Source organism: Octopus bimaculoides, chromosome 2 (assembly GCF_046866305.1).
Source record: "Octopus bimaculoides isolate indiv1 chromosome 2, ASM4686630v1, whole genome shotgun sequence".
NCBI classification, from domain to species: Eukaryota; Metazoa; Mollusca; class Cephalopoda; order Octopoda; family Octopodidae; genus Octopus; species Octopus bimaculoides.
Genome location: NC_142929.1, coordinates 124,208,900 through 124,222,173, shown reverse-complemented (window position 1 = coordinate 124,222,173; position 13,274 = coordinate 124,208,900). Strand labels below are relative to the sequence as shown.

Sequence of the window (13,274 nt, the reverse complement as noted above, 5' to 3'; positions counted from 1 at the left end):
ATTATTGTTTTAATACATTGATGTATCAAATTCGATTGTGTTTGTAATTAATTAAAGATATGGGTATCAAAAGATATGTTTAGTAAGCAGTTAAGCAGCTGACATAGGCCACGATTTTACACTTAGGCTTTTTAGGAATAAAATTAAAAAAGAAAAAGACCCCATTTTTGAGTGTTTTTTCTATACTTGCAATGAACTTTTTAAATAGCTGTTTGATTTTTTTTTTTTCATACTTAAATATCAAATTTAAAGCTAAATGATTTAGCAAGATTGAAATAATAATAATAATAATAATAGCAATAAATGTTCCTAATTTAGGCCCAAGGCCAGTAATTTTTGAAGGGTGGAGTTTAGTGTATACCATCAACCCCAGTTATAGACTGGTACTTTATTTTATTGACTTTGAAAGGATGAAAGGCAAAGTTGACCCTGGTGGGAGTTGAGCTCAAAATATAAAGAGCTGGAACACTGCAAGGTATTTTTTCTAATTCTCTTAATGATACACCAGCTTACTGCCTAAAATTATTTCTAATTTAGGCAGTAAGCCAGTAGTCTTGAAGGGAGAGGGTTAGTAGATACTACTTACCCCCAGTACATGACTGGTATTTTATTTTATTAATCCCAGAGAAATGAAAGGCAAAGCTGATCTTGGTGGGATTTGAACTTAGAATGTAAAGAGTCTGAAGAAATACCACAAGGCATTTTGTCCAACACTCTAATGACTTTGCCAATCTATTACCCTTATAATAATAATAATAATAATAATAATTTATATCTGTGGCACAAACCCACAAATTTTGGAGATGTGCAATTGATTTAGTTGACATGTACTTCAGTGGTATTTATTTTATCAATCTCAAAATAATAATAACAAGAACAAAAATCTTTTATATATTTGCCTGATGGCCATCACTAACCATTATAAATCTTTTTATGACATGAAGCATTTCTTTAACTTAAACCTCAGGAAAATGCACCGGTTTTTAAAAAATTTCTGATTATAAATTGTTTGCATTTGTTTTCACATCATGTTAAAGTTACTCTCAATGGATACAGTTAAAAACATTTCATATTTACTGAGCAAGAAAAATGATAACTTATCATTTGATTGCTGCCTTTCTCTAAATAATTAGGCTTACTGCTTTTCTAAATGCATGTGACACTGTTATAATAGTAACATACATATGCACACTTATGCCCAGAAACACACATACACAGCAGAGGCTTGTAGATCCATTTTAAACAGCAGATTTTTTTTTAAATGTTGAAAGGTTCATTTGTTTTGAATGATGATTTGGACTTCTTAGCGTCAAAAATATCTCTGCTACACAATGGACAATGTCACTTATTTTTGGAAAGAATGCCTCTTCTGAAATAAGAATAATCCATTAGTAAAAGAAATTTTGTTATAGTAGCAGTATTAGTATATTAGTAATAACAATAATAGCAACAACTACAACAACATATGCAATAATGATATTGAGATTTGGCACAAGACAAAAAATATTTTTGGGGCGGGTATTATTAATTTATCTAACCTGAGTACTTATACATTTCTTACATACCGTCCTCTCCCAAAGGGATGAAAAGTAAAGTCATCATCAGTAAAGTTTGAACCAAGAACATAAAAGAATGTAACTGAATGCTGAAAGAATTGTTTGTACCCCTCTGCCACAATAAATAACACTAAGAATAATAACTATTTCTTGTATTGAGACAAAGCCACAGATTTGTAAAATTGGTGATTGAATTGACTCAAATATATCGCTGGTATTTGTTTTATCAATTCTGAAGCAACAAGCAAAAAATGGACATGCTTAAGTAGTCACTAATTTTTGCTAGAAATAACAACCAAATCTTATTGAAAACACCCCTTACTGTCTTTGAAAAGTAAAGCTACACAAGACAATGTGTGGTTAGGGTTCATCTGTGGTTTGACAGGCAAAGTCAATTACGATGAAATTTGAATTTAGAATGAATAGGAACATATCTAAATACCATTTGGCATTTAGTCTGGCATTCTACTATTTCTGTCAATTTCTCACCCTAATAATAATGGTAATAATGTTTAAGTCACATACTTGCACACATGTGATCTAATTCTTTGTGTCTTAGCATTGATTTCATGGTATTAAGGAAAAGGGAAAGAATCTTTTACTAGATAGGTTGCAGCCTATCCAGCTAAGTAACATTACTAGAATATCTCTCACACTGTTCGCAGTAAGATAAGGAAATATTTCCAGTAAGATAAGTAAGATAAGGTGCATAGAGTTAAGTGCACTGAGATATTTGCAGTGACTTGAACAGAAGACTCAGAAAACTAATGGATTTAAATTCAAAACACCACATCCATTTGGTCATTCTGCTTTAACAGAGTGAACCTCTGAGTGCATGTGTGTGTGTGTGTGTGTGTGTGTGTGTGTGTGTGTGTGTGTGTATATATATATATATATATATAAACTCTGCCAGATCAGATTGGAGCCTGGTGCAGCCATCTGGTTCACCAGTCCTCAGTCAAATCGTCCAACCCATGCTAGCATGGAAAGCGGACGTTAAACGATGATGATGATGATGATGATGATGATGATGATGATATATATATGTATGTATATATGGATATTTGGTTAGAAAGTAAGCATTTTTCAATAAATTAGTTTAAACTATTTGCAAAAAATAAATGACAAATAAACATGAACATGAATAAATAAAAATCAAAAATAAACAATGAGAACATTATGGAGCTGAAGGAAGGAAAAAAAAATCAGCTGTTAACATCACACATTATCATTATCTGACAAACTTTCTAACATTTGATAGTTCCAAGACGAAGTATGGTTCAGGAAGAAATGAGGAAGTCATTACAAATATTTTTTGATAAAAAAAAATATAAAAAATAAGTAAACTGAGAATATTTTGCATTTTTAACAAAATAAACAACTGCTACATCAGGCTTATAAAATATAGCTAAGCAAATATATAATGCCAGTGTTGGTGGTGGTGTTGGTGGTGGTAGTGGCGATAGTGATAATGATGATGATAGTGCTAGTGGCAGTGATACTAGTGGTTGTGATGTGGTGTTCACAAAGTGTTGAGTATTCTAATTCTTTGTGTCTTCAGGTATTTCTCAATATGTCACACCTACCTCAAAACCACCAACAATAGTGGTACCATTCAAGTTTATCCTAACTGCAGATTTTGTTATTTTGATTCTCCCATTTACTTATACCTTGACAAATAACATTCTGATTTTCTATTATTTTTATCCTAAAAGGTGAGATGTTAAGATAATTCTGTTCACCTTTATATTTCTTGTGTGCAGTTTAAAGCAATCCATGACACTTCTATGAGAAGAATGGCTACATAAATTTTGATATTTTTGCAATTAAAATTACTTTCAAAGAAACATGTGTTGAATATCTTGCAAAGTTACAAACCAAAGCAATACTTATATGAATGCTCTCAGTTTAAGCAGAGCACATAAAAGTTCCCATGAATACCATTCTTACATTACACACTTGGGAATATGGCTTCTTGTTTCTTTGTTATGATGAAACAAGTGCTAGTACTGAACTTCATATTCTTTAGTTGAAAATTCAAAGTCTTCTGAGTAGCTAGTTATGTTAGAAGGGATTGTCATTGGAAAGTCGAAAAACTATAGGAGACCAAAACATGATACCATTAGAGATCTACCTGAATTATAGAAAATTAATGTCCTCTTGCTACAAGAAGTTGATATCAATTCCAGAAAAAATAAAAGATAAAATTAACCTCTCTAAGATTTAAACTCAGAATGTAAAAGGCTGTAACTAAATACTGCGAGGCATTTTGTCTGACACTTTAATGATTGCGCTTGTAGCATAGAGTGGAATAACATATAAATTAAGCAATCATATTTGAACATCCAAATAATACATTCTCTAATAATTCTAGCAATCTGCTTTCAATCATATATATATATATATATATATGTTCTTTTATTCTTTTACTTGTTTCAATCATTTGACAGTGGCCATGCTGGAGCACCACCTTTAGCCGAACAAATCGACCCCAGGACTTATTCTTTGCAAGCCTAGTACTTATTCTATTGGTCTCTTTTCCCGAACCACTAAGTTATGGGGACAAAAACACACCAATGTTGGTTGTCAAACGATGGTAGGGTGACAAACAGAGACACACTAATACATAGATATATACATATATATATATGATGGGCTTCACTCACAAGGCTTTGGTTGGCCATAGTAGAAGACACTTGCCCAAGGTGTCACGCAATGGAACTGAACCAAGAACCATGTGGTTGGGAGGCAAGCTTCTTACCACACACCCACCCCTATATATATATATATATATATATATATATATATATATATATATATATATATATATATATATATTTATATATATATATATATATATATATATTTATATATATATATATATATATATATATATATATATATATATATATAGTATTTTGAGTTTCTGAATTATTCATGTCATCAATTTACTGGAATTACATCAGCTTTTAAAACTTACTGAACTTATTCCTCTCCCAAAACATAAGTCAAAATTATCTTCCAGTTTATATTGGCTAGTATTTTAATGATGCATGCTAGCCTTAAACTAGTTCAAACTTAGAGTTCAGCTCAAAACTGAACTCTCTTCAAGTTGGATGAAATTATAAAATGTAAGATATCAATGAATGATTAATAGTAAAGAGATTTGATTTTATAAATAATATATTCTAATAAGGTCAGAAAAATTGAAAAAAAAAACCTTCCAGACTGTCAGTAGATTTGGATATAATATACAGTTCAGATTACAATAGTTTTACAATACCAGACACTGAAGATTCTCCTTTTACTGAGAACTTCTAGTAGTGGAATTATTGTTATTTGTTACCCTTTGACTCTCAGCATTTGTCCTCCACAGCAGTATGTGTCGGACTCTCTTGCTAATTCGGTCACTAATGCATTTTTTTTTCAAGAAGTCTACAGACCTGCTGTTTTTTGATGAGACTATTATTTCCTTAACCCCAGTTAACTGAGTTATTTTTGCCTAATTCTGAACCTACAAGTTTATTTTACATAGTTTTCTCTCTAAACTTCCTATATATTAAGTTTAATTATGAATATTGCAACATACTAAACAGTAATTTTCATCTTTAAATTTAAAATACAGTAAACTTTAAGTTCTCTCTATATATATATGAATATTTATTAATATAAGAACTCTTCATATTAATAAATGTAATAATAAAAAAATGAACAACATGTATCTTTTTCAAAAAGATACGCTAAAGAATTACATCAAGAGAATGTTTATGAAAGACACAACTATACATGCAAATAGGACTGTTTGTTTGAGTGTATATATACATACATATATATATATATATATATATATATACATACATATATATATATATATATATATATATATATACATACATATATATATATATATATATATATATATATACATACATACACACCTAAGTAATATATACACAAATACTCATCACATTCATACACACACACACACACACACACACACACAAAATACAATATAGTCAAGCGCATGCTTCAAATATAAAGGCAAAATTAGAACATTCTTTCTTTAAATGTAACAAATTATGAAAGTGAAAATAAAATGTTGTTTTATAACAAATGATACCTTTACTTCAACAGCCTCTGGAATAACTTCGACTGATTTTGCAATAGGTGCTCCAGCTCCTGTTCGACGTAACTGTAATGTTTGGGCATCGGGACCAAATGCTGAACTGAGAGGTCCATGGGTTGGGGAACCTTGATGTAAAGTAACTATTTCACCATCCCCCTGGTCTTGTAAACCACGCCGAGAAATAAGGTGTCTCATACTAGTGGTTTTGGTTTTCTTTTTAATTTTGAATGTTTTGCGACTCTTGGCATCTTGCCTCTGCAGACGATGTTTGGCAGGATCATGGCTTGAAACATCTGCAGAACCTTCTTCGTCAGTCATAGCTCCGGTTACTGAAGAGATAAAGTAAACAGTTATGCATTAAATCAACACTCATGTTTGTATGAATTTTTATGGTATTTTATGAGGAGAAGGAGAGATGAACTTGATACTTTTGTACAACATATCTCCCAACCAAATAGAGCTGTTGTTATTTAATGGTGCATTACTTCCTGTTATGCTTTGTATGTAATGAAGCCTTGTTTTAGTATTACAGATAATAATCACAGGTCAGCAAAATGTTTTGTCTAAATAAAAAAAAAATCCAAGGACAACTTTTAATCATCTCGCATCCATTACAAACTGATGTCATTTTACAGAAAAAAAATTAAACTTTGGCATAGAAATATAACAGTTTAGTTTCCTGCTACATGGAATTTACAAATATGACAAATATAATAATACCTGCACCATTTACTTGACTTTCAGAGCATTCATTTTCAAAGACAATACCAGCTGGTTGAGAAGTCCTACTAGGGCTTCCTTGACGAACTTGAAAACATATTGTAGACTGTCGTTGTAATTTGGGTGAGGTAGTTTCAGGTGGTTCTGAAAAATGTATTTAAATTAAGACAAAATACTGCATACTCAATTCTCCTATAAATTCGAAACATTTTATCTCTGCAAAGATGATATTTTGAATTAATTACAGTTTTGTCTTGAGCATATATATATATAAAGTATATTCTGTAGAGGAAATTTTTTCAATAAATCATATTTTCTGTTGTTGCTTCATGGTAAAGTCATGATAGCCATTAAAAATACACATATGCCCTTATATTTACTTTTGCATCATTTTGAAACTGGATCATATATATTTTAATCTACAATATAAACTGAGACAGAATAGAATATTAGTGTTAGCTACCAAGTTATGGATGTATAATGAAAGACTTTCATATTTGATAATATATGCTATGACAATATAAAACAAAATTGGGTATATCATGATAAATTTGTGTTTTAAATGCATATCAGGACTCTACAACAATGTAATTATTTCAGCTTTAGCACACAATTTCTACCAAATCGCTCCCTAAACAAATAAACTAAAAAATTCTATAGTTTATTTTATATTATTTGATATTATTCTATTATTTTGTTTTAATATATATATATCTGATTCAAAATATGATGGAACTATTTCGTCTTTCTCTCTTTGATTATAACCGGAATGTTGGGTTTATTTTATGGATGCACATTTATGCTTATTACAAGGTGAGTATTTAATATGAATGATGAATTACAATACCTGGTGAAGGATCATCTACTATTGTGTTCTTGCGTTCAAACTTGTCTAAGATACGGCTACCATCCTTTGCACTGATTCTGCGGGTTGATTTCTTGCTTGTACTTATCAAAGGACTTCCACTGCCAGCACTTGAATTAATAGTTGTTGCAGTTTTAAATGGTGTGCTGCTACTGGAACTGGACTGAGAAAATACAGTGGAACCTAGAAAAGAGAATGAAAAGAAAGAAATAAGAATACCAGAAATAATTAACATAAATTAATTAGCTTGTGTGTTGGTTTGCTGTTATGCAAATGACAAAGTGGAGAAATAGGAAGCTGTCAAACAAAAGAAATAAAGAGTATGTGTGAGAATGACAGTAGGAAGCATTTTACTTTCATTTTACTTCTAATATATTGTATTACATCTAATACAGTATTTTTGGAAGTAAAACATACAAATGAATGGATACCCACAACAAAATGAAAACTGGAGATCAAACAAGCTAAATATAGCATCAAAATAAATGTTGTAAATTCACACTTTCAAGATATGATTAACAGTTCAGAAAATAAAATTTCAAGTTGATGTCTACCTTTGATTGCCTAGTAGACTGAGGTATATAGAGTGAAGTGTATTGCTCAAATACTTATAAAATGCTTGCTGCAGATTTGAGCTTCAAGTTCATGAGCCAATAACTCAATAACACATCCACTTAGCCACTTCATTTTTAAATTTAGAGGAGGAAGCAATGAAAGTGGGTGATGTTCAGAACCTTTCTTTAAGATTTTAGCAATGTAATTGCAAATCCCCTTGTCTACAGAGCTCAAACATTAAAAAGTGAAATTTTGCTATGGTTAAAATTTATTTTTACATATAAAATGTTTGAGTTAGAAAATGAGTTAATATTTCAAAAAAAAAAAAAAAGAAGAAAAACTATCTCTCCTCTTACAACACAACTTTCCAGAACACTATAGAATTTCTATGAAGTGTAAATTGCAGCAATTTTCCATTGCCCTCCCTAAGTTGGTAGAAATTTAAGACATAGAAGGAAGATGATATTTTCAACAAACATGTCCTTCTCAAGTACATTAGCAACTAAAGCAAAGTAACATAGATATAATTAAGAATTGGCTCCACAAGAGCTTACCTCTACATAATGATAATATGATGATAATATTAGGCAGACAGAGCCAATGGGAGTTGCTTGTAATGGCATGCAAATATACTCTCTCTATTTTACCACTACCTCCCTCTGATTTTCACATTCTCTCACTGATACACCACTGCTACTTTAACAATATAGAAACACATCTAACAAATTATTTGAACTAGAATACAGTGATATAATACTTCTTCTAGAAATAAGTATTCTCAGTCAGCTCCTCTTCACTCTTACAACTGCCTATCATTGTTGTTAGCATCATCAATTATCCTCATAAATTGAGTAGATTTAATAATCTCCAGATTCATGAACTAGTAACCTAATAACAGTTTTGTCTGACCTCATAGAAATGACAGCTAAATCTCCCTCAAATTACACCTTGGATAATGTAGCCCTAGACACACAAAAAAGATGAGATGGTCAAGGTTGAGATGCTTTCGACTATAGGTATGCTCATTCAGAGCTCATTTGGAGCTAAACAGCAAGATTATTTATATCTTACTTTTTTTTTACTCTGAGCATAAGTCAGATAGATTTGTATTATGGCAACATACTTTTCTGTGAATAATCTAAAGTTCTTAGATTACTTCATTTGAAATATTGCTTCATTTATTTCTGGTGTTCAAGTACAGTGTAAAAATATTTTGACAGGTGACTAGTCTTAAAATGTTTTTTTATATTTCAGCATCTGCCCATAAAAAGTTATTTTTGTTATAAAAATTGTTCTATGTATTTGTAATTTAGTTGCATGGAAAGTAAGAACATTGGCAAAGTAAAGTTAATACAAGCAGAAATAGAGGTCTATGATCATTGACTCCTGAGAGACTGAGAGAGAGAGAGAGAGAGAGAGAGAGAGAGAGAGAGAGAGAGAGAGAGAGAGAGAGAGAGTGAGAGAGAGAGAGATAGAGTGATAGAGTGAGAGAGAGAGAGAGAGAGAGAGAGAGAGAGATAGATGTGGACAATCAAGATCCTATATTCAAAAAGCATAATACTTCTTACATATAAAGCCAGAAGAAAAGGATTTACCTTTGCTGGAATGTTTTCCCACACTGCCCAAAGAAAATTTGGGAGGTACAATTTCAGCTGTTATTTCATTTATTTGTTGCTGCTGATCAGTGGCTTGATTGTAAGAAAGCTCTGACTGGTCAGAAAGCATGGCAGGAGTACCTGAAGAAAAGTCTGAGAACAAAAGAAATATATAAATGTGTTTATGTGTGACTGTACTGTTATTGTGAAATTTTACATCTGTTGTTCTCTTACCCACCAAGTATGAATATTAGGCATCGGGATTTAAACCAGAAAATTCAGTCTTACAACATGTGATGTTAAATTTTAATCAAGTATTGAAATGTAACAAAAACAAAAAAATTCTATTAAGATCTATGTAAAATTATGCTTACCTGCATTTGCTAATTCTTCTTTGATCTGTCGTAACTCTATCGTCAACTGAATGAGAATGTTACCTTTACATTTAGGATGATTCACAGAATGGACGCCCATTAGTTTGTCTTTGATAATTTGCTGTAAGAAATATTCTTCTGCAGTGTCACAATTAACTTTCATCATCTGGCAGAAAAAAAAAAAAAACCCAGTAAAACAGGATCATCATCACCATCATCGTCATCATCATCATCATCGTTTAACGTCCGCTTTCCGTGCTGGCATGGGTTTGACGCTTTGACTGGGGACTGGTGAGCCAGATGGCTGCACCAGGCTCCAATCTGATCTAGAGAGTTTCTACAGCTGGATGCCCTTCCTAACTCCAACCACTCCGAGAGTGTAGTGGGTGCTTTTACGTGCCACCAGCATGAGGGCCAGTCAGGTGGTACTGGCAATGACCACGTTCAAATGGTGTTTTTATGTGTCACCTGCACAGGAGCCAGTCCAGCAGCACTGGCAATGCCCTCGCTCGAATGTTGTTTTCCACATACCACCGGCACAAGTGCCAGTAAGGCGGTGCTTTTTACGTGCCACACAAAATATAATCACTGAGTTACATTGGTGTGTATTGAAGAGATTTGGTTGAGGTTGAATTCAGATGATATAATATTGGTTTCAAATTCTGGTAAAAGGCCAGTAAGTCTGGGTGAGGGGATGAGTTGATTACATCAATCCAGTGCTCAACTGGTACTTATTTCATTGACCTCCAAAATGGTGAAAGGCAAAGTCAACCTTGGTGGAATTTGAACTCAGAACACAAAAACGGATGAAATCCAGTTAAGCATTTTGTCCAGTGTGCAAATGATTCTGCCAACTCTTTGCTTTATCAGATGATGTAATATCAATATTTGTGAAATTCAAGAGGAGATCCAGAAATCAAAGAAGGCACAAAAATACAGAACTATCCTGCTCACCTATTTCAATACTTTCTCACCTTAAAACTTTACTGAAGGTCAAATGCATAAGTTTTTATATAGCTTTTTTTTAAAAAATTAAACAGTTATTTAGTCTGGAAAAATGTAATAGGGTCCTGAGTTTCCCTTGCACTGTTTTAAACTTGAGAGTAATGCAGCTGAGTTTCAACTCAATCTCTTAAAGGTTGTCACCTGCAGGGAGAATGTGGGCAGCAAAAGAATTCCAGTGGAATGTATTTTTGGCAAGAAAGGACTGAACATGTGTTTACTAAGAATGAATACACCAGTCCCTCCTATAACTGCTCTGCTTCAAATGGGTGTCAGCAGGGATGGTGTGTAGATTGCTAGTTTAGAAGGACATGTATTATTATAGAAAAAACCCCCAGAAAGGTCTTAGCACATTGGGACTGTTTGACAGGTTATTGTACACCTCTTCAACCAGGGAAGGGAGATGAGCTCCACTACATCTCCATGCAAATATAATTATTATGTCATATGTATTTCAATTTTGTGATTTTTGAAAATTGGTTAATGGTAGACCAAATTTTAACATTGATAATCTTCTTCCAGTTGAAACCCTGGCAATGTCCATGAAGTATATTGATGAGAAAAGATTTGCTTATAAGCTTTTTTTAATGTGTTCCCAAATATTATTGTGCTTAACAATTGCTTTATCCCAAATATGTGTATAGGAGACTACACTTGGTGTGTACTTGCACAGTGTAGTAGATCAGAATCTTAACAACATATACTGGAGCAACATAAGCTGTAGTTCTTTGCCTTAGCAAACTGGAATGCAATTTTTGCTGATCTCAAGCTGACAATTTTGGCTTAGAGAAGCAATGAGTCTGGGAGTCAACCACTTCAGTTACCATTGCTCTTGTTCATTGTGTTGTGCCTTCACAACACCCTAGGCCAGACTTTCTGAATGTTACACATAAGTGAAGAAGACTGGGACATTCCAGAAAATAATGATATTCAAGAACATATTGTGAAATTAAAAGCAAAGAAACAAAAGATAAATATTTACTATATATTGCATCAATAGTAATTGGGATCAGATAATTTTACCTTGAACTGAATGAATGGTTGAAGCAGGAGGAATATTGAGGGCCGATATGTGACAATAAAGTCTAGAAATTTCCAAAGGGAAAGGGATCCTACAAAATAAATAAAAAAATAAAAATATTATAATATATAAATACATTATATTACAAAATATGTTGTAATACATACTATAATATATAAAGATATACTATATATCATCATCATCATCATCATCGTTTAACGTCCGCTTTCCATGCTAGCATGGGTTGGACGATTTGACTGAGGACTGGTGAAACCGGATGGCAACACCAGGCTCCAATCTAATTTGGCAGAGTTTCTACAGCTGGATGCCCTTCCTAACGCCAACCACTCAGAGAGTGTAGTGGGTGCTTTTACGTGTCACCCGCACGAAAACGGCCACGCTCGAAATGGTGTCTTTTATGTGCCACCCGCACAAGCCAGTCCAGGGGCACTGGCAACGATCTCGCTTGAAAATCCTACGGGAGCCAGTCAGGCGGTACTGGCAACGGCCACGCTCAAAATGGTGCATCTCATGTGCCACCCGCACAAGAACCAGTCATGGGGCACTGGCAACGATCTTACTTGGCTTGCCGGGTCTTCTCACGCACAGCACATTTCCAAAGGTCTCGGTCAGTAGTCATCGCCTCGGTGAGGCCCAATGTACTAAGGTCTTGCCTCACCACCTCAGCCCAGGTCTTCCTGGGCCTACCTCTTCCACGGGTTCCCTCAACTGTTAGGGTGTGGCACTTTTTCACGCAGCTATGCTCATCCATTCTCACCACATGTCCATACCAGCGCAATCGTCTCCCTTGCACACCACAACTGATGCTTCTAATGTTCAGCTTTTCTCTCAAGATACTTACACTCTGACGGGTATTCACATTGACATTACACATCCAACGGAGCATATATATATATATATATATATATATATATATATATATATATATATATATATATATATATAATCATTATTTAAAGGTCACAATACATGTATTAAAGTGCTACTAATAGTTTTTTTAAAGTTATTATTATTATTATTATTATTATTATTATTATTATTCAGGTCACTGCCTGGAATCGATTCCAGGTCAAATATCCATCAAATGAGGACAAATATCCGTCAAATGTAAATAATGTACATAATTCCTCATCTCTTAAATATCAAACTGTATTATTATTATTATAATTATTATTAATAATAATAATAATAATAATAAGTTTTGTTACCATTATTATTGTTGGTGTTATTGTTATTATCAATATTTCCATTTTACTTCTCAGAGCTCTCAATTTTACTTACTCTATGTTAATTCTGTAAGAGTAGATAGCAACCTGTTGTTGAAGGTCTCACAGGGTCTCTTCCCACAATACTTAACATCCAAAAACCAGTCTCAGATCCTTGCTGTCCCTAATAGAGCACTTTTATGAGCATGTTCTACCCTCATGTCAATTCCAATT

At 33.0% G+C, this 13,274-nt stretch overlaps 1 protein-coding gene across 1 annotated transcript in view; it reads right to left on the bottom strand.

The window, feature by feature from the left end:
• The window catches only part of LOC106882437 (protein unc-80 homolog), a 281,073-nt gene that overhangs the window by 22,953 nt on the left and 244,846 nt on the right, over nt 1-13,274 (bottom strand). Inside the window, exons 56-61 of the mRNA XM_089347637.1 lie at nt 11,817-11,905; nt 9,792-9,957; nt 9,418-9,570; nt 7,250-7,450; nt 6,403-6,546; nt 5,677-6,011 (exon numbers count right to left, since the gene is read on the bottom strand). Coding sequence (XP_089203763.1) covers nt 5,677-6,011; nt 6,403-6,546; nt 7,250-7,450; nt 9,418-9,570; nt 9,792-9,957; nt 11,817-11,905 — 1,088 coding nt within the window. The remainder of the gene's footprint in view (nt 1-5,676; nt 6,012-6,402; nt 6,547-7,249; nt 7,451-9,417; nt 9,571-9,791; nt 9,958-11,816; nt 11,906-13,274) is intronic.